Here is a 22,654-nt window from a genome sequence, read left to right as displayed (position 1 = left end):
CCAGCGGTGGAAAACGGCATTCCAAAAACAATACAATAAAATGAAAAGCGATTACTTTTAGTGTCTCGAAACCAATCTTCCCAATTGAACATCGTACACAATGATTGCTCTGGTTCTGTGCTCTTATCAATCCCACATTTTGTGTACGAGCTCAAACACGCTATTTTGTGCCAAAACATGTGCACATGCTCGATTGCACAACCATACCCCCATGTACGTACACGGTGTGCGTACACATAGGTTCGTGGCATCAGTTTTCCCTCTCTCACTCTCATTATCACTACACAGAAAAAAAAATATTGGTAAAAGTAAGAGTGTTCCGCTCTTAGCAAAAAACAACCAACGCCAACTATTAGGTTGAAAGTAAAACTTTTAAATTAATCAAGAATAATAATCAAAGTAAAAGTTTTCCTTTTAAGCAAATGAAGAATAGTACTCAAAACAAATGTTTTATGTTTAAACTAAGAGTATACGTTGGTTGTTTTTTGCTAAGAGCGAAAAACTCTTATTTTTACCAACATTTTTTTCTATGTAGCGATTACTCTTTTTGTCTTGTGCGAATCGTTCTCGTGTACGCACCTGGTTTACGCGCACGGATATTTGAACTAGAGTTTGCACATCGTTCGCTTGGGTTTGATGTTCGAGGCGAACCTGTACATCGAGACGAAGCATGATTAAGGTTGAACGCGTGCACGAAATTTTGTGCACAGGTACAAACTTGTCGATGTTCATGGGAAGTCTGCTCGAAACATTAGTCGATATTTCTATGTAATTAAAGGTTTCGTAATACACGCATTATTTATCGCGCATGAATTTTGGTATTATTATTAATGACAATTATGTATTGGCTTCTTTCTCCGCGGACGATTGATTCTTAAGTTATCATTATTCGCGAGTGTTGTTATCTAAGGTACATCTTAAACGGTATGAAATAAGCCCTATCGAAATCCCTGAACCGGCTAACTTTGTATGTCGGATATACTATACAGCCAATGACATGTATGTCAATTACTAGAACAAGATTGAAAACAATAAGAACGAAAAACTAATTTGTCACCTTTTGGGTCAATAATCAAACTAGAAAAAATTTTTGCTCATGAAAAAATATGGTTAACGTGACAGTAATATAGCGCATGTACTACTCCAAAGTCTATGCAAGTATTCAATATAATAAGAACAATTAATACAATTTATTGATGATTTACTACTGTTGGCTGTTCAGAAATAAATACAATATGTTTCTCCATAAGGTTTGATAGCTAATGTATGTATTTTGTGATTAGGTGATGCCAATTTATAAGTGTTAAAAAGTTCATTTTATCCCGTGGTTTTATCAAGTTTGTGAGAACGCAACCGTAGATGTGGGTGGAAGATCGCGAAAAGCTCAAGCGCTTGTATGTTCACGTGTTTGTCGCGTATGCCAGAACGTATGTGATTTCGCGTGTATAAATTCGATTTTGTAACTGTGTGGCCATATGCATATTCGCGTGTGTTCTTGAATGATCACGCGGACTGTGAGTTTGTTGCTTAGTTTTTAGTATACGGTTCAGATACTAGAAGATAATTCCCCCATAACACTAGAGTTCCCTGTCACGTTTCCATGGAATGTGTTATCTAATGAATATGAGCCTCATTTTTCATTGGTCCAACTGAAGACATGAATCTAGGCTGTTAAGAACGAGGGCAGGGACATCCTAACGTGACCGACCCATGATCGCGCGAGCGGTGGGTTGTTGGCGAGATCGCGAATATGTGTGGGTGATTACAATTGCATGTTCACGTTTTTGACTTGGTTTGTGTTATCGCGAAGGCTAGCGGCGTTTGTACGTTTTGAATGAGATATTATGAGTGTATATGAGAGAACATGCAATTGATTGTGTTAGTGAGTGTTATAATGAATCTAAATTAAGATATAGTGATAAAAGGAAAAAGAACATGCCGAATTAAAAGAAGAAAAAAATGAAGACATTAAGTAGAAGCGTATAAATTGACTGATTTTTTTTTTTTTTGGTTTACATGAGTAGTGGAAAAGTAAACTAATAGAAGAAAAACAAAAACAGACAAATAAGGTAGAAGAAAAGAACGGGAGGGACGTATTCTAAGTTGCTTATATTTGGGAACATAGCCACTTTACTTGACGGTTTGTTTTGCGTGGATGATGATTCTTCAAAATTACTAGACACATTTTCAACATTTGACTTGATATGATCCCAATACTTTGGATAGACAACTTAAATTTTAAATTCAATACATTGTGCAATTGAATGATGTTTACTTTAGATTTGGGTTTAAATTGGTATGATTCGAGTACCTTGGCTACTTGCCTTAAGTTTTAATGCACTGTGTAAATTGAATGATATTTAATTTAGATTATATGTAATGAACCATCAACTATAGGATACTGCATCGGTCTGGATCTAGTTGAATAGACAGCAAAAATAATTCAATCTTCCAGTCGTCAGGGTACTCCTTCGCTTCTATCCACCAACTGAATGACGCGCTGTGTTGCTATTAAATTCTAGGGACCAACAGAATCTAAGGTCTCCAAGCTACAAATCCCTAAGCATAAAAATTTGCAGTCTGGAGTCCACTGCCAAGCCCACGGAGAAGAGTTAGTATTGTTGTTGAGTATTAATTGAACAATACACATGTAACATGCAATAAAACTACTTGGAATCGTCTAAATGCCAGAAAACGACAATTGCATTCCGTTAGAAGTTTCTCATGCTATGCTGACCGGGAATGGATGATTGACGTGCGTCGGTAAATTAATCGTACCTTCATTTATCCAATCCGAATGAATCGAATCGAATGCACGAATTGAACACCGGTAAAAAGTGATCCCAAGAAGGATTACCCACTATTCTATCATATAAGCCAGTTCTGCATCCATTCCCTGACCCATATGTCACAACTACTTAGTCGAACACATACACAGATAGACATACGACTAGCACATAACAATTTTACACTAGTACTAAAAACGACAATTATTACAACACAACTAATAGGCTTCAACTTTAATTTTTTTGATGCGCCTGTGCACGTTGACGAGGTCGACCAATAAATCGACACACAATGACTCCCACTGCGAACCGTGCTCAAAAAGACAACCGTTAAGCTGTTGAACAATGTCTGCAAACACAGCTCACAGAAAAATTCAATCCACGGCGACCCGCCAATCGGCCACGCCAGTGTGCACAGACTCTTAGCTGACTGTTAGTTTGGGCTGGTGCAGAGTATGAAATAACACAAAACATAAAAAAGGCCCATAAGCCCACTCGGTCTCCTCGATGCACCACTATCGAGGCGTAATGCAATAACCATCTTAAAGCAGTTGTCTGCTCAAATATGCTTGAAGATGTTTGCAGTACCGTCAAAGCCGTCAACCTAGGAGAGGGAATATATTGATGATTTAATGGACTAAAAATAAACCAATGGCAATAAAACGTTTGTTTTTCGTGCGGATATGACTGCCGAAAGTTGGTAACTGGTTTTGAATTCTTCTTGCGAATTGTCAATTTTCAATCTTCATACATAATGCAAGTCATTATTCACTCAGACGAGGCCATGCGTATTTCCCACGCGTATTAAATACAGAGTAAATTAGTTTCCTCAACAAACAAACAAATTAGTTTGCTCAGTCTAAATAAATGTCAGCTGCCATTAAATTAAAAAAATAACATGTTGCTAAATATGTGTAATTCAGAATATAACGAAAGGAAGACAGCTTAATTTGCATTTGCATTAAAATAAGATCGGAAAAAAATATTGCATTATTCATTTTTTTAAAGATAGGACTGCTGATGAATCACGTTATACAAAGGGACGCGGGCGAAAATAGCTGACCACCGCCTCCATAACCAATTAACGCAATGTAGGCAAAAACTCTAAGTTTTCTCATATTTTCACTATTTTACGAATTTTTCAAGAGTGCAGTATTGAAAGACTAGTATAAAGTTGCTGGCATTTTTCAATCTGGTATTGTCCGAATCGCATGATCAAAATTCATAAAAAGTAGACAACGCTGGAAGCGTTTAAAATTATACCACAATTTCGCGATGCAGATTTTAGATTTACACCTAGCCGTAGCCCCACATAGTGGAGTAAATCATTTTGAATGCCAAAAGAAACAATGGCAACTCTCTAAAGAGTATAAGAGACAAATCTATAGTTTTCAAGAATGGTGGCAATTACCCAATTACTCGTTACTCTTTACATACAAAACGTGCACGCAAACGTTCTTGATTTTCTAAATTCGAAATCCTGAATAACATAAATTTTGTCATGTAGAAGAGCCCCCTTCCCATTTGCCTGTGGGCCGCCTATGCTTCTAGTATGTTATGTTAAGACCTAAAACATGTTTTTCATTTTCGCACAATTTAAAAGAAGCGAAACCCTAATCGTCAGTTGCAGCCTTTTTTGCATTATACAAAATGATTTTCGAGGATACAGCTGTAACGACATCCTGATTCCAATTGAGCAACCTCAGTTCTCTGACATCAGCTTCAGACGTTACTAGGTACAGTGCGTTCCAAAATGTTGACCTGGCAGAAACATGATCTGGTCCTGTACCAAAACATACCCACTCGGTACAACGGGGATTCACCAATCAGACCAGCGCACCGGTATTCACACAGCCCATATTCCTTCAACAGCAAACAGAACTCATCGATTCGGAGAAACACGCGAGCTAACACGGTCGTTGATAAGACGAGCATTAATAAACTTGTTTGTGCTGTTACTTTTATATGTGGCCATATAAAAGGAACAGTGAACCGTGTTCGGTTGCAGTCCTCGCTTAACAGCATACGAGAGAAAATGAAATTATTAAGTAAATTAAGTCTGTTCGTCCTGGTGGCGATTGTGATAGGTCCCAGCACAGGAATAAAGTTCGACAAGTGTTCGCTTGCTAAAGCTTTGCTGGATCAGGGTTTCGAAAAGGCAGAGTTAAGAAATTGTAGGAACTCAGGCATACATTAGTTGGGCCCTACTGGAAGTGAAAATTCGTTTCTCCATTTATGAAATTCTAGGGGTCTGCTTGGTGCAAAACGAGAGCGGCATGGATACTACTAAGACGAATAAGAACCGCAACGGATCTACCGATTGGGGTCTGTTCCAGATTAACGATTGGTACTGGTGCGATTCGCCAGATAGTAGCAAAGCAGGCACCAACGACTGTAAGGTGAAGTGCTCAGGTACATCAAATAGAGCGGTTATAGTTTTGAACGGAAACTGTATTCAAGAATATGAATATTTGCAGCTCTTCTAACGGATGACATAAAGGCCGCTTCGACGTGTGCCAAGAAGATTTACAAACGGCATGGCTACAGAGCATGGTACGGATGGTTGAACAAGTGCGAAGGTAAATCGCTGCCCGATTTGTCCAAATGTAAACTGTGATGTTTGGAGACAAGGATGAACCGATTCGTGACAGAGCATAATAAATGTGTCATAGAGAGAACTCATGCGAATAAATCCAAATACCACACATATTTTCAAACCGACTTTATTTGAATTACATTCCGATAATAAAACGAGATAGAAAATCTTATTGGATGGTTCGAAAGTATCCATCCTCGAGTGCAGAGTTACAATTTATATCATATATTAAAAATGAATTTTAGAATCTTCTAAAATGAATGCAAAACGGTGTGCCTGTTCAACTATTATTTTTCGACCTTTCAATATTAAGGTAATTTTTTCTACATCCTCCGCGGTGTTTCTGGATCCGTTATTCGTAATTAAGTTCGATAGATTCTCGGTTGTTCGTTAAAAACTTAAATAAATTCAAATCCAAACTGATCTTACGTTCTTCAATCTTTTCTCCTATTCTCACCTCATCACGTGACCTTAAACTTGATTATATTACTCAGTATAATTACCCAGTCTAGACAATCTGAATCCTAGTTCATATTACAACTGATCTTAATATATAGCATTAATAAAATGTTAATAAACGCACGCACTATTTACATTGCCTCCTAAACGCGTTTTTTTATCAAATGCAGACAACACATTATTCCCTCTATTGCAATAGGAAGCAACGCCTGGCGTCGCCGGCCGTTCTATGCACAATTGTCCCATGTTTGTAAGGAATCGCATAGAACATGAGACAGTTCTGTGTATATTGGCACCAGAAAAAAAATACTTGAAAGCAATAAGACATAAAAAATACGATCACACTCGCGTTACCCCCGTCCGGTGGTCAGTGAACACATGCTAGCGGACTCGCAGTAGGGGAGTGTTCTAGTTTCAAGAACATCCCGACAATTTTTTCGTCTATAAACCTAGGTGTTTTACTCGACAGTTCAATGTGCCTATTTGTAGCGGTTAGAGCAAGTATTAACTGTCGCGCCTGCGAACAGATAAGATCGGGTGTATATTTTATCTGAACATGGGCCGGTCGCGGGAATGTTGCTGAATGTGGACCAAATTTATCAGACTGGTTCAGTTTAGTTGTCTAACGGCAGATAAGCATCAGGCTCGCGAAGACTGCAACGATTGTTCGAGTGACCGAGTCAGGAAAGAGCCTTGCACAATATTTGAGATAGACGCGGGAAATGCGCTCGCGGAGATGGAAGAGGATGTATTCCATTTCTATCGCAAAGAAGCCGTCGATAGAAAACAGTGTAAGTGATTTGAAAACTTGGTTTCCGGCTACTATCCGGTTTACTAGTGTTTTGCAAGAATTGAAGCTTTTAAAATGAATATAAAAATTACTATTTTAAAGTTTGTGCCACGAATAATTTTGGTACTAATTGACTAGAATAATTTAGAACAAATCAGAGCATCAACATCTTGAGTTGCAGAAGAATGATAAAATTAGCTTAGCAAAACAAGCTTCCAGGAAACATTTTCTGCATTTTTATAAGGGTGTTCCTTGTTGACGAAAAAAAGTTCAAAAGATTATCTAAATAGGTACAAACCTCTCGAGCCTCCCATTCAGTGTCACCAAATTTCGCCGACATGACTTCTGGATTACCACCGGCGGGTGGATGTCTCCTGGGAGCACTCTGTGACATTATTTGCTTCACGCACCGTCCGCGTTTGGCCTTGGCTGGCCTGCCTTATTCACTTCTCTTTGTATCACTGGTAATATTTCGTTACCATTTTTCATTACATATCCACTGAATTACTGGGGCATATTAAGAAAATAAGAGCCTTTCCGCGAGAAAAGCTTTATTGATTTTTCGGTAGATACATGTTGTTCCAAGATCCACTCTTCCGGAGTCTGCAAAAGCAATTGCGTCAACCGTAACCGCCAGGTTTAACTTTTCCGACACATCACTATCTCTGAATCACGCATAAAAACATATTCATTGTACGCGCACGAAACAAAGTTCAATAGTACGGTTCATTTACGAAGTATGCTATCGATTTAAATGTTTAAAATAACAGCAAAAAGTACGGTTCCGAAGCTGCCATTTTTGTGTGAATCGAATTTTGTTTTGGCGTTTGACAGTTCTCTTCGGATACGCTTGTTGCGCACCACAGAACGCGTTCCACACAAACTGTGGAACATGTGGGCAGTGAATAGCCAGCGTTGAATATTTTGGGGTGTACGAAATGCTAACAAGAGGTTTTTCTTCTAATAAAAAAGTCCGTTTAATTCTACCTACAACAGGTTGACAAAGTATCCTGATATCTGTTCATTCCATGCGCCAATCCCGGACGAAACCAAACAGGCTTCTCCTCCAGGAGTTTTCTCTAGTTTACAGGATCGTAGCAGTGATCAAAAGTCCAAAACACTGATTTTTCTGTCCTAATCAATTTTATTTCCTTACGGTTTGTGATGTAGAAGTGTATGGTGGCTGAGTAGCGCTGGGGAGGTATTCGAGCGGATCGTGATGGGCGTATGGTGGATGACGGTCGTATGTGGTTGCTGGATGGCTCGCTGGGCGATGGTCGATTGCGGTTGATGGTTTAGTCACAGAGCGACGATCGTATGCTGTTGCAGGTTAACTCATTGTTGGAGACAAAATGACGCCTTGCTGGTCGAGACCTTCCCGGTGGCCTTCGAAGCCAGGCAGAAATGTGGTAGTGACTTGGGTCTGGTTCATATATTTTGCTGGTGTCACGAACTGGGAACTGGTTCTCTTTTGAGTATGAGACCTTCCCGGTGGCCTTCGAATCCAGGCAGAAATGTGGTAGTGACTTGGGTCTGGTTCATGTATTTTGCTGGTGTCACGAACTGGGAACTGGTTCTCTTTTGAGTATGAGTTCTTATGTGGCATTGGGTTTTTAGCCCAGGTTATATTACCTGACTCGAACTACCCTAAACTCGCAGAATCTCTTCCACTGCACTGATAGCTAATAAAGATGAAATGTGTAACTAACTATTTTTTGTAATTTGTAATTTGTAATTTTATTGAGCACGATAACCTGTTAGTACAGACTTTGAATCAGGTCAAGGAAGTTACTTGGATAGCGGTAAATACATAAGATACAAATAAAGTTACAAAAAAAAAGGAAAAAAAAACTAGTTAAAAAAAAAGCAAAACAAAAAGGAGTGTAACTAATTGTAAATTGAAATGAAATGGTTAAGCCAGAAGTTTTAGAGCATTTTTGAACGATGCAACACTGGGTTTTTCTTTTATGTTTAGTGGCAGGGCGTTCCAACAGGATACTCCATACACTAATAAGCTTTTGCCGCTGGATGTACTATGTCGTGGAATAATGAAGCATCGTGTCCGCTCTTGTTGGCCTCGTTGTAGGTGTTGTAAGAGGTAGTTTGGTAACATTCCGTTATGGCCTTGCTTCAGGAAACAGCAAATTCTTTCGTGGTAGTTCGCTGGTAAATCGTGTCCAAGGATCGTGTTTCTGACTGCGGCGGTTGTATCACGACGACGAAGGTTATAGACGAAGCGAACAGCTGATTTGAAGCACCGATGTAGTTGTTGTTTGAGTGATGCTGACAGTCCGGGAAAATAAACTACGTCGCAGTAGGTAAAAATTGGAACTATCACAGATCGTACCAGCTTAAGTCTTGTTGGCAGCGAGAGAACTGGAGCAAATCTTCGGAAAGTTCGAAGGGTGTTGTATACCTTCTGAACCACATCGTTGACCTGGTTGGACCAGGAGAGATTGCTGTCCATCTGTAGACCGAGGTTTATTACTTTGCTGGATAATGAGTATACGGTAAATTTACTGAACTGATTCGAAAACTATATTACCACTTCTCGAGTGCTTGGTGTCTCAAGTGTAAAGGACCTACTTAATCCCAATCCACTAATTGCAAATCCAATTACATGCCTCACCAACCCCCCCCCCCCTCTTTACCACTTCATTCTCCGCGTAATTCGCCCCATATTTCCTACTTCCATCCGTTAATGCAATATCCCATTACTTCTGTTCCAATATCTTTTTAGTTTTACAATTGATAAAGGGAGCGGAATGTATATTTTCTTTTATTAAGCTTAATTAAATAGTTGCGTACAATATTGCCTACAGAATTCCATCGCCCAATTTATAATAACAATTTTTCACATCGGATCAGGACGAACACTAGGTTTGTTCCAGTACACGGAAGTCACTCCGGAGTAAACAGGAGCAAAAAATCTTTGCTCCTTTTTACTCCGGTTTGCTACCAGAAGAAGAAAAAAGAGAAGAAGAGAGTACAGGAACGATTTTCTCCGGAGTTCTTCCAGTTTCTCCTGGTACTGGAACAGACCTACTACTATACAGACATTTACTGACCATGATCGTATTCACGAAAGTGTTGTATACACGGTAAAAAATTGTCACGTCTAATTCAAATGATGTTGCACTTGAATCAGTTTATCATGTATCACTAACAATTGAAGTGATTTAGCATTGATTTTCTAAGGATTTATAACTCGTATCAGAAAGACCTGGTCTTTGAAAGCTATTTAATAGAAATTATCTTTAAATTGAAATGAATATCCGTTGAATTCGCACCACTGTACTAATCTATTGAATTGAAGTGGTTCCATTATTAATTACAAGTGTCAAAACACTAAAGTCTGTAATCGACTACAAACGTATGCTCGGAAATAGGAGCAAAAATGGAAAACTTGCATTTCCAAAGTAATGTAGAACGTGAGTATTGTATATTTTACTTGTGGTTAATTTATAATGTAATTATTTGTTCTCAGGTAATCCACAATGGGATATACCGTAAGGAATACGTATATAGTTAAATGCAAGATCTATTAGAAGCAATGTGCAACACATTTCAGTGATGGAAGTGATTTGCTGTTGATTTCGTAGTGCTTTGAAATGATCCATTCCAACAGATTGACACATCGCATTGAAATGTTGGGCAAGTAGTGCGAAATCAACTGCAAATCACTTTCCATCAACGTGAAGATTTTTTACCGTGTAGACATGCTTTCCTACTAGATCACTTTACGGTTGAATAGGATGTTGATGTGCCCCCTAGTGCCTACCCCTGGAGCTGACAGTACTGCTGAGCATATTCGATTATTCTAGCTGGTGGATGACTGAAACTATGAACAAACTGCTACTCAATAACTTTTGTATCCTATTGCTCATACACTGAGTGATCGTATAAATTTTAGAATAATCAACGCGGTTAATTCAAATCAAAAGTATCGAATACAAATTTGGGACTATCGCCAACTTTATTAATCACAAAGCAATTTATAGCAGCATGCAGCTGCATATAATCATCCCTCTCATTTGTTTGATCAAATCTTGGACGAGACAAAAAGTTAGTTCCAATACAGAATCCTTGATACAAGTTGCTTTAGAGCAAAACACTTGCTCTGTTTACTTCGGGATGCTACCGGAAGAAGAGTAACGATTTTCGTCCTATTTGTTCCAGAGTTGTTCCATTTGCCACGGGTATTGAAACTATCCTATAATTTGTTTCTATTTTTGAAGAATTAGTTCAGAAAGAAACTCGGTGATTCAAGACCAATAGGGATCTTTAATTTGGAAAAAAAAAAAGTGCTAGTTTTTCATATGTATTGATAGCGGGTGTCCTTACGAGTACACTCATATCATTCTTAAACCTTAATTATTCTTTTATGATTTTTAAATTAAAAAAGAACAAATTAAGTTCAACCGGCAAACTGACAGTTGTCCTACTAAATGCCCGAATAGAAATGTACAGTAACAAAACCATGATTTTCACTGTAACAGTACAGTAATTTTACAATAATTTACAGTAAGTTTTAGTGTTATGCTACAATACAAAAACAATAAACTTTAACGTTTTTACAGTAAATTTCAATGTAAAATAGACTTTTACAGTGAAAAAGGGGGGTGGTTATGTATCTTAACATTAAAAAAATCAATTTTTCTCCATACATTTTTTTCTCGAAAACAGTAAAATTTAATGTGAATGCGCTGTATCAGTTTTTTGCCGAACAGTGAAATTTATTGTTACAGGAAATTTTATTGTAAATCTACTGTGAGAACGTGGCATCGAACAATGTTGAAACAGTAATAACTATAATATTTATTGTTTTATGATTGTTTGTAGGGTAAATGCTATTGTAAAATTCTATCCGGGTGGCGTATCTGCAAATATCTCGTTCGCCTCATTGTTAACCGGGACAGCACCCCACACAGCATGATCTGGTACTTTTTCAATCCGCTAGCAGCCTGCCATCCAAGTTTCATCTGCAAACTGTGGTAGATCTGATAAGGCAACCTATAGAGTCGTGCAAGTCGCATGGGTTTGAATGTGTTATTGTCCTAAAAGGAAACAAACTAAAAAATGTTTTTTTCAATAGTTTCGGGCCAAAAAATTGAAAAAGGACTGAGATATTAACTCACGGTACTAATCTGCATCAGAATATGCCTTAACCCGCACACTCTTAAAGATCCCTATATCCAATAGGATGGATTCCATAGATCGAAACCATCTTCAGCCATTTTGAAAAAGAACTCCTGATAGTCAGTGGTAGGCAAATATTCCGAAATATGCACATCTCGCTTCGAAGAATTTACCTGGAAAAAAGCTATTACGTTATCAGGACAAATGACCTCTACAGATCGATAATCACCTTCCTGCCCGGCAGCGGAGCCTACTGCACTAGCCAACCAATCATCACGATTATGTTATTAATGGGATGAGGTACATTAGGAGATTTTAGCTAATCGTATAGGAATATTCGTTTTCATTATACTCATCCTGATCTGTAAACCGCTCTCAACGGTTGATGGAACCGAGGTAGCATTTTCGCAACCTTTTAGCGGAGTTCTACTAGCCGCAGTGTAGTTTCTTGCGGACAGTTCAGTTTTGCGGGTGGTTGCCGGAGTTATTTGGGCTGAGTTTTAAAAAGCCTGTGAAAGTTTTCGGACGGGTTGGGCAATGTGGCTCGTTCTAAAAAAAACATAATGACAATCATAGAGTATTACTGTTGAGCATGAAGCAATATTTACCGTTTTCGAATCCACGTTCGGATATTCTAAAATACTTTGGAATAGTGCAATACTCCCACAGCATAATCTCCAAAACAGTGGTGGATCCAACAGAGTTACGTGCAACGATCCGTACAGGTGGTTCAAAAAAAAACAGTAACTCTAAAATCAATGATTGAAAAAGTAATTTTTGTGGCCACGCGCGGATGCTGATTATAATGACCTTCGACTTAGTCCCAGGGTAGAACCGAAAATAAAATTGCACAAAACAAAAAATACTACTTGTCAAAAATAAAAGATTGGTGGGTAATGTCTGCGACATAACCGGAGAGATGTAGAATACATAAAGAACACGTTCTTCAAATATGTTGATACTCATTGGAATTTTCGGACAAAAGGTGATTTGGGCGAGGAATATTTCAAATTATTCTTTACAAAAATGATGGTGGTCCTGAAAAGGACCGGTTTTGTTGGCGTTGTTGGCCTTGGTGAGGGAGATGGCTAACGATGAAATTAATTGTTAGCATGAGGAAGTCGCGTAGTACTGGCCAATGGAAGAACAGATAATAATTGATTCCTGAAAATCAATTTTTCTTTATTCATGTAAATTATACATACTTACAAATCTAATAGAAGATTCCTGGTCATATTTCTGAATCATTAGTGCGAACATTGTGTAATTTGGTTAAGTACAATGAAAGTTACAAACTTTCCAAACTCGACCTTCTGTTCCTTCAGAAATATTGAAATGGGGTGTCTATATTAAACCGTTAGTCGTGGTCACAATAAAAAAGATGGGTGGGTAATGTCTGCGACATAACCGGAGTGTCGTAACTACACTTGTGACGTTAATCCAAATCTAATGATATGCAACGAAATTACGTTTGCATGTGAAATTTTCAAATGATTCGTTATAATTATGGTTAAAAATTCTAATTGGAAATTCTTTTCCATCACCAACTATTTTTCTTTTTTCGTATCTACAGCATTCTTTGAAAATATTGTTGAAATGTTATTGATGAAAAACTGAAAATGCGTTTGGCAACACTGCTCACTAAATGGATGGTGGGAAGACGCACATTCGTTTTGATTATGCTAGTATTAGTAGCAGAAAAGAAAGAAAAGGCGCATGGCCCGAAAACGAGCAAGCGAGAGAGCGATAGTAGTTCGTATTCGCTCTACTAAACTAAAAAAAAAAAGATGGGTGGGTAATGTCTGTAACATAACCGGAGCATCGTGACTTCACTTCGAGACGTTAATTTAAATCTAATGATTTATGCAGTTAATCAAAGGAGGCTGCCAAAAAGTTCGAATAAAAGCAAGCGACTAGTGTACTTTGCACGTTCTATATTTTATCAATACTAGAGAGGATCAATAAAATAATTCAAATTGTAATAGCGACATGCAATTGTGGCAACACTGGCCATGAGATGGTGGGGGAACACGCACATTCGTTTTAGTTATGATGGTATTAGCAGCAGAAAGGAATGGAAAAGCAGTGCACGAAAACGAGCGAGAGAGGATAATTTAAATTCTCTTTCTTTCTTTCCACACATCGTATTTCTTATATAGCTTTCTGAAAATTATTTGTTATACACCATAAAATGTAAATTTCAGTTTAACTCTTATTAGAACATAATTAATTGGTCCTGAAAAGAACCGTTTACTGTTTTATTGTGGGAGCATAATTCAGACGCACTCCTCGCGGACACGGTGAGCCAGAAAGCACTATTTTGCATCCTCCAACAAACCGACCAAGTAGGCATCGTTGGCTTCTCGGGGCATCATTACGATTGAGCTTTGTAAGCGTAGCTCGACTTTGCAGTCCTGTACAATCTCACGAACCAGACGCTGGAACGATAGCCTACGGATTAGTTGCCCTTTAGTTGGGGCGAAATTCTTGCAGGGCGACAGTTCCGATGAGTCACCAGTAGCTGGGGCACTTTTTCCGTCCGTCGCTATTGCCAACTGCTTTCCTTCGGTGGACTGGCTGCTTGCTAGTGCTTGAACGAATACGAATGATGAGTAAAACCGACCGACCAATATTCATATATGAACACACGAGAAAGCACTACTATCGCTCGTTTTCGTGCCATTCCTGCGCCTTTCCTTTCCGTTCGGCTACCAATACTAGCATAACCAAAACGAATATTCTGTCTTTCCATCACCATAAAATGTAAATTTCAGTTTAACTCTTATTAGAACATAATTAATTGGTCCTGTAAAGAACCGTTTATTGTTTTATTGCGGGAGCATAATTCAGACGCACTCCCAGCGGACACGGTGAGCTAGAAAGCACTATTTTGCATTCTCGAACAAACCGACCAAGTAGGCATCGTTGTCTTCTCGGGGCATCATTACGACTGAGCTTTGTAAGCGTAGCTCGACTTTGCAGTCCTGCACAATCTCACGACCCAGACGCTGGAACGATAGCCTACTCTGTTGCCCTTTAGTTGGGGCGAAATTCTTGCAGGGCGACAGTTCCGATGAGTCACCTGCTGGGGCACTTTTTCCGTCCGTCGCTATTGCCAACTGCTTTCCTTCGGTGGACTGGCTGCTTGCTAGTGCTTGAACGAATACGAATGATGAGAAAAACCGAACGACCAATATTCATATATGAACACACGAGAAAGCACTACTATCGCTCGTTTTCGTGCCATTCCTTTCCGTTTGGCTACCAATACTAGCATAACCAAAACGAATATTCTGTCTTTCCATCGCCTTCAATCTAGTGGCCAGTGCTAGCAAACTTGCATGTTCAGTTTTCAATAACAACATTCAAACAATATTTTCAAAGAATGTTGCAGATTTGAAAAGAAGGAAGGAAAAGATTTTCACAAATTTAAATTCTTTCGTGTTATTTGTTAGCGCTGATAAAGGCTATTTAGTTTGCTACTAGCAAGGAGCTGCACAAACAAATCGATTTATGCAGTTAATCAACGGAGGCTGCCAAAAAGTTCGAATAAAAGCATGCGACTAGTGTACTTTGCACGTTCTATATTTTATCAATACTAGAGAGGATCAATAAAATAATTCAAATTGTAATAGCGACATGCAATTGTGGCAACACTGGCCATGAGATGGTGGGGGAACACGCACATTCGTTTTAGTTATGATGGTATTAGCAGCAGAAAGGAATGAAAAAGCAGTGCACGAAAACGAGCGAGAGAGGATAATTTAAATTCTCTTTCTTTCTTTCCACACATCGTATTTCTTATATAGCTTTCTGAAAATTATTTGTTATACACCATAAAATGTAAATTTCAGTTTAACTCTTATTAGAACATAATTAATTGGTCCTGTAAAGAACCGTTTATTGTTTTATTGCGGGAGCATAATTCAGACGCACTCCCAGCGGACACGGTGAGCTAGAAAGCACTATTTTGCATTCTCGAACAAACCGACCAAGAAGGCATCGTTGGCTTCTCGGGGCATCATTACGACTGAGCTTTGTAAGCGTAGCTCGATTTTGCAGTCCTGCACAATCTCACGACCCAGACGCTGGAACGATAGCCTACTCTGTTGCCCTTTAGTTGGGGCGAAATTCTTGCAGGGCGACAGTTCCTGATCGGGTTGCGATGAGTCACCAGTAGCTGGGGCACTTTTTCCACCGTCGTCATCGCCCACTGCTTTTCTTCGATAGATTGGCTGCTTGCTAGTGCTTGAACGAATACGAATGATGAGAAAAACCGACCGACAGATATTTATATAATCGCGCTAATATGCACTACTATCGCTTTCTCGCTCGTTCTCGTGCCGTGCATGAGCCTTTCCTTTCCGTCCGGCTTCTAATGGCCTAACCAAAGGAATATGCAGTCTTTCCCCCACCAAGTGCTCTCGTCAAGCAACCCAATGCGAATAACCATACGAACAAACATGTAGTGGACCTATATATAAACTTTTCATTATTTTATTGTTCGGTTGGTCTACCATAACGACGGCTCTGTGCGGGATGGGCTGAAAATTTTCACTTTTCCGAGTCGTTTTCGAAAGATTTTTCAAAACACATTTTTTTGTTATTAGTACATGTTATACATACTTCAAATTTTAATACAGCATAGAGGAACATATTTGCAACAAATTGGCCTAAAAATCAAATCATTCTGTTAAGTATGATAAAAGTTATTAACGTTCAAAATCTGACGCGGCACCGCAGCCGATATTTTGAAACGGGACCCCTATATTGAAACCTTAAATGTATTCTACATTAAAATTATATCTTAGAACGGCATGCTTCGATCGGATCTATCCAAACGCGTTGCCATTTTAATATATTTGTTTACACTTGCCACTTGTCTAGCAGATATGAAGCATTGGGTTCTTTAAATCTAGTTTTCGGTGAGCCAAAAAAAGTTAATGCTTTTGTATGGGACCTTGGCGTATTTAATTTGTATTTGATAAAACTTTGGTATGTTTAGTGCAAAGAAAAAATAAATAAAACTCTGTCCAAATTTATTTAAAATGCAATGGTTATAACAATCGATTATGAGTTGACATTTTTCAATACTTGGTCTTCTAATTCTTATTCTTAAAGTTACGTTATATCGAGGTAAAAATTTCGTTTTATCGAGTTACGTTATGTCCAGGTTACTTTATATCGAGGTTGCTTTATAGTGAGGTATTACTGTATATAGTTTTCCATTCCATCCGATAAATTTTAGGTACAATATACATAATATAACAACATTTAAAAAAAAAATCGTTGTAATACGTAAAAACAATTTTTTTTTTGTTAAAATAAATCTTATGTAAACATAGACAACCATACATAGGAAAACTGCGGTTGTTTACATCTGGCCTATCAAGACGGCACCCAAAATGAAAAAAAAAACTATATGCATAGGATGGCGTTTATGTCCAAAAAAAAATAACCCTGCGGGAAAACATGTATTCATTTTTTTTGACAGGGCATCATTTGTCGTGAAATTCGATATGTCAAATGCTGAAAATACAGCATGCAGAGTTGCTAGTTACATCAAATTGGTCGGAAATCGAGCGAATTTGCATTGAAATTAGCTAAATCTGTTGTAATATTTTCCATTTTTTGGCAATACTCGTTTAATAGAAAATTGATTAAATTTTCTAAAATTGTCGAAAAAATTCATGCAATTCGAACGGAATATAACAATTATTTTTTCCGTCACGTTCTTCTCGGATTTGGGCTCGTTTTAGACAAAGAGAAGAGAGGAAAATCGCGTAGCAATAACTGTAGCTATAATTTGACCCAGTCCTAATCTCAATATTGAACCAGCTTCTGATTGTTCGTTTTGTTAGTCAAGAGCGTTCATTATATTTACAAACGGGATCTATTCAGGTTATGTTTAATGCACAACAATATTTCAAACACATTGAATAAAGGACCAGAATGACCATTTAGCTACGTGTATTGTTAAGAAAGACATGCATAAAATTAAAATTCAATTTTTAAAAGCAATTAGTATTGTGAATTCTTGGTCGAGGTGTAAAAAGCATGCAAAAGAAATCTGGCAACGATGCGCGCTTGTTCTCTCTTAATTGACGGCAGAGCCTAGTACAGAAATTTAAGAAGAGCAAGAAGCCTGTTGTCGTCTCTTCTCTAATTGATTAGGTTTTAGATTAATTAATTAGGTTTTAGATTAATAGAACTTTTACCAATACTCCTCAGTTCGTAGCCCCTCACTGTTTACGTACACGGCTGTCAGTCTGACAGACGGCTGATATACCAAATTTGCCAACACGCCAGTCACTCCCAGTAAAGTTCAGCCGGAAATGAACTGGAATTCTGGCTGGTTCCAGTTCGTATTCCGGCTCCAGTGCAACAACCGATTCTAACTAGAATCGGTTGTGTCACTGGAGCCGGAATACGAACTGGAACCAGCCAGAATTCCGGTTCATTTCCGGCTGAGCTTAACTGGGCTGTTTCAGCCCTGTTTATGCTTTTGATATGAAAACTAGCCGCCCCGTCAAACGGTCATCAACACCTTTGCATGATACACACACACACACACTTCGACAATGCACTGGGTTTAGTGCGGCAGTTCGTTCGTGATCGTTTTTCATTCATTCTTCAGGCGACTTTCAACAAGCACGTACGCGTCGCGTCTCGTCGTCGTCCGTTCGGTACATACATTTTTCATCTAAAAATTGTTAGCAAAAGTCCGATTTTCGTGGTCGTCGTTTTCGTTACTGCGTTCGCGTGTGATTATGCAGTGTATCTATGGTACGGGAAATATGAAAGCAAAATTGTTCAGCGAAATGCGAGCACAGGAAAAAATGAGCACAGGAAAATTGCAGCTTTTCTGCAGTTGGCCACTTTGAAGAGCAGTAATTTTTATGGTTGCACAGCCAGCCAAGTGTCTGTAGCAGAAGAGTAATCGGGAAAAAGTTGGCTTTATTTTGTACATGAAGTGTATTTTGCTTTGTTGGAGCAGGTTGCTCGTCCAGGCCACGAATCGAGACAGCACTCGTGAAAAAATGGTACCGGGAACAAAGTGTTGAAATTGAAGAAAAATAAATTCCTAATTTCGGGAAAAGAAGGGCGTTTGAGAATGATGGTAAATGGAAATAACAAAAGCCAGTGGAAGAAAAAGATTTTACCAGATTAGTTGTTCAGAAAATGTCTTGTGTCCGTGTTTAGCATTTGTCTTTAGTTTTTTCAATTCGAGTACAGAGAGGCCAGAGAAAGTCGTGAAAGGTGAAAAGTCTAGTGGCCATATGTGAACGAAAAACTATGTTTTTCTTCTTTTGATTTGATAATTGGTTAGATTTTAATATTTTGTTACGACAAAGATTCGCCGCTAAATTTCTTTGAAATCTGTCTGGTATTAAGTGATTATAGAATATTCGTGTTCAAGATGGAAATTTTCTAATAGTAGAGCATATGAGACAGCTTTCAACTGGTGAGAACGAACGAGATAGCATATATAAGCACAAACACTGCTCTCTCGTTTGTGTATGTAGGCGGCCTACTATCCGCTTCAAGTCAACGTTGGACGTCAAACGTCACTTCTTACTACTGGCTTGACTGTCAGCCGCTGGCGGCTCGGTTTGCAGACCAAAATGGTGGCGAAGTTTTGTGAATAAATTTTTCTCAATATTTTTTTCCCCAAAGGTTGTGTGCGTGTGTAAATTTATTCGGTTGATCAACGATTGTAGTGTTGGTGTGAATGCGACCATTCAGATGATGGCTGATGTCTGCCATTGAGTAGTAGAATAATAATAAATAATTTGTGAAAATAATAGCGGCTAAAGGCAGGCGTCAGCAACAGTGAGTGCAACGCAAACGCGAACAGCAGAAACAGCCGCCGACAGTGGATTTGGTAGCCGCAGTGTTGATCATGTAAGAGAAAATTTGCGAATTTTTAGTTATTTTAGTTGTAAGATTATTAATGGTGCGATGGAGCATGATTTCCTTGAAACTACAAGGAAAATGTTAGCGAAATTTGTAATACATTCGTAGAGTTGGTCAATGGATCGGATTTGGTGTGTTTGTGCTTTACAGGCACAATTTTCATATTCTACTAGAAAAGGTTAATTTAAATTTTCGAACGACTATTCTAATAATTTGTCAATGCTTTTATGTATTGTTCTTGTCATTTTAGACTTTGTTTCGTTGCATCTAATTCAAATTTTTCTCTGATTATTACTAGTAATTTTGAAAAGTACCGAACAATCTTAATGTCATACCGGGAGAACTTTAAGGTCATATCGGAAGAACTTCTGTTAAGAAGGTCGCTAAGGAACCAAATATTTTCAGACTAAGACTTTTTATGAGGTTTCGCCTGAATATAAATTGGTCTTTGTAACTATTCTTATGATTTGATTGTTTTTAGTGTAGTTAATAATTTCAATAAAATTGTTTTTTTATATTCATTGGTTTAAACGAGATTTTTTAAGAAAGTTTTTTGGTTTGCCTACTAATGTAAGTTGATAAACACTGTATTTTTTCGGAAATCCATAATTTTCCAATTGCTGCGCAATTTCGCTGACATTTTCTTCGTATTTTTCGTTCAAGGTGGTAACTCATCACACTTACCGAAAAAAATATTTAGTGTACAGTGCTTTTAAATACAACATTTAGTGTAAATATTTGCATTCATTATGTGCGAAATAAAAGCTGTCCCTTTGCGAAAGCGATTGACATTCGGAACTGAGTTGGCAAACCATTGCGCTTCGTGTGTGTTTGCGAACTGCCTGTGAGCGACAAATTACTGCTGGAAGCGTTAATCCTGGAATTGATGGAACCGAACGACACCGGAAAATTACATTCATCAAACACGCGAGCAAAAACTTTTTAGGTGGGGCCGCAAATGAAAACGTCCCATTTTCGCTCAAACTACGACTTTTCCGGTCGACCAACAGTAGTTTCTCCGTCGTCGTCGTCGCCGTTGCTGGAGTCGTTGCGGCATTCTAAGCAAGAGAATCAGCAACAGCAGTACTGTTTGACAGCGGCAAACAGTTGCTTATCGCTTTGCGAACAACAACAACAGCAGCATCGGCACGATCAATTCGTTGAATTCCGTGAAGGATTTTCGCGTCGAAGAAGTAGAAGCAGCAGCACTGGCGAGGAGTTTTTTCCGCGGGAGGGATCCCGATTGGTGTCACCTGTCAATCAGCAACCGTATCCAAAGCGAGTGATAGATTGTGAAGGTAATTCTTGGGGATTTTTTTCTGCTTCTTACCATGAACTTTTCGTTTGTTGGTTTTGTTCCGATTATTGGGTTAAAAAATGAGTCGCTTTCACCACTTTTAAATTTGTTTAGTTGGCCGTTTTCCTTTTCTGTTTTCGATCATAGTTGTTGCCATTTCGAATTTACCAACTGCGTTTCAGTGTCCCAGCATAGTTACACTCACTACGTCGTTTTGAACTTCGTTTAAAGTTCATTTTTTTAAATATTTTTTTAACGCACAACCCATGTGTATGTGACTGATTTGACACAAATTAAATTTTTGTTCAAATTCAAAATAAAATGGATTTTACAGATTAGTTTTACTAGAGCAAACGCGTATGTCAAAAAATTGAAAATTATTCTGAAATGCGCTCCAACAAATTTTTTATACTATATATATACGTTGTGTGTTGCTATCTATGAGGTTCCTGCTAACTAGTGAGTTGTCACACAGATCTACATATACCATCGAGTAGTCACATCGGTCGTGGATGTTTTTGACACTTCCTAACTCAAGCTTTTTACCTTGCAGGTTATGTGATGACGCCTTTTCAGAATATCTGGCATATTGATCCGGGCTTCAAGTGTATCAAGCTGTTATTATGTGAATGAGCAGAAGTAGTCTTTTAGGAGCCATGCGAGATCAAACAGTATTAAATTGGGACACCATGAGAAAAGTATGTCCTATGTATCATCAAAAATAGGTCTTCCGGTTTGGAAAAAAAATGCAGCAACAGACGTATTAACTGACCAGCTGTTCAGTTCCAGTGGTCCACTAATCATCTACGTGCGAAAGTGGACAAATCGTTCCATTTCGTTGTAAATACAAAAACAATTTTTAAAATATATCCGAATTTTCTAACGCATGCCGCTTGAAATTGTTTTTCTGCTTTAAAGGTTTCGATTGGTGAAAGAGCTCCTGGTGTCGATGGATGGTTCAAACATGTGTTGTGCCTTTTCAGGGAGTTCAAAACAAACTATTGACGAACACAATGTGAAGGCAGTGCATGGAGTGGATTTTGTAGTGCTTGGTAAGCAGTAGCGACTAGTCGCTAAGTGTCCCAATCTGCATGTAGAGATCAAAGGACAAGTTCTTCAACTACAGCCTAATCAATGACTACTCGCCGACAAATCCGATTATGTGAAAAATGAGAGGCTACAAGAATTTGTTCGCTTCATTATTGGATAGAGGCATCGTCACTTGAATAACAACAACGACAGCACCTATGTTGTACCAAATAATCACGAAACGTGCTCTAAAATCGACTTTTTCGATGCCATTGATATCAGGATTCCGTGAACCGAATGTTGGCACTGACCATTATCTAGTGGTATATAAAACTAGCAAAAAACTTACCTGTTCCAACCTATGATTGAAACAAAGAATCCTGTCACATTGGGAGGCCAATAAAAATGGCCACGCTGAATTTATTCAATGGATAGTGCAAAAGCTTTAACACCTTTTCTAAATTAAATTTTTACTCAATCTGATATGATTATGATTCAACTATCATTGATAACGAAAAAAGCAGTTTTTTTCGTTTACCTTTACACAATCTTCTTGAGCATCAATTTATACGGGGCATAGTCAGAATGATACTGATTGATTTTCATTTAGATAATGCAACGGTTTACCAAAAACAGCTTTT

General features: G+C 38.3%; 3 protein-coding genes across 10 annotated transcripts in view; 2 read left to right on the top strand and 1 right to left on the bottom strand.

Moving 5' to 3' along the window:
* Positions 1-7,462, bottom strand: part of LOC131693424 (coiled-coil domain-containing protein 102A) — a 65,149-nt gene extending 57,687 nt beyond the window's left edge. For both annotated transcript variants that reach the window (XM_058981223.1, XM_058981224.1), the window contains exon 1: positions 6,930-7,462. In XM_058981223.1, coding sequence (XP_058837206.1) covers positions 6,930-7,025 — 96 coding nt within the window. In that variant the 5' untranslated portion in view covers positions 7,026-7,462. The remainder of the gene's footprint in view (positions 1-6,929) is intronic.
* Positions 4,779-5,495, top strand: LOC131693425 (lysozyme-like). The gene is made up of 3 exons (XM_058981225.1): positions 4,779-4,960; positions 5,034-5,198; positions 5,264-5,495. Exons 1-3 carry the CDS (start codon positions 4,822-4,824, stop codon positions 5,401-5,403), a joined length of 444 nt encoding a protein of 147 aa, XP_058837208.1. The 5' UTR covers positions 4,779-4,821; the 3' UTR covers positions 5,404-5,495.
* Positions 7,463-18,413: 10,951 nt separating the features above from the next.
* The window catches only part of LOC131689788 (homeodomain-interacting protein kinase 2), a 252,797-nt gene continuing 248,556 nt past the window's right edge, over positions 18,414-22,654 (top strand). Inside the window, exons 1-3 of one of the 7 annotated variants that reach the window (XM_058975080.1) lie at positions 18,414-18,556; positions 19,448-19,675; positions 20,351-20,985. In XM_058975080.1, coding sequence (XP_058831063.1) covers positions 20,646-20,985 — 340 coding nt within the window. In that variant the 5' untranslated portion in view covers positions 18,414-18,556; positions 19,448-19,675; positions 20,351-20,645. Of the gene's footprint in view, positions 18,891-19,447; positions 19,676-20,350; positions 20,986-22,654 lie in introns of all 7 variants that reach the window. The other 6 variants (XM_058975083.1, XM_058975082.1, XM_058975079.1 and 3 more) reach the window with 6 other exon arrangements.

Source organism: Topomyia yanbarensis, chromosome 3 (genome assembly GCF_030247195.1).
Source record: "Topomyia yanbarensis strain Yona2022 chromosome 3, ASM3024719v1, whole genome shotgun sequence".
NCBI classification, from domain to species: Eukaryota; Metazoa; Arthropoda; class Insecta; order Diptera; family Culicidae; genus Topomyia; species Topomyia yanbarensis.
This window is presented reverse-complemented; position numbering and strand designations above follow the sequence as displayed.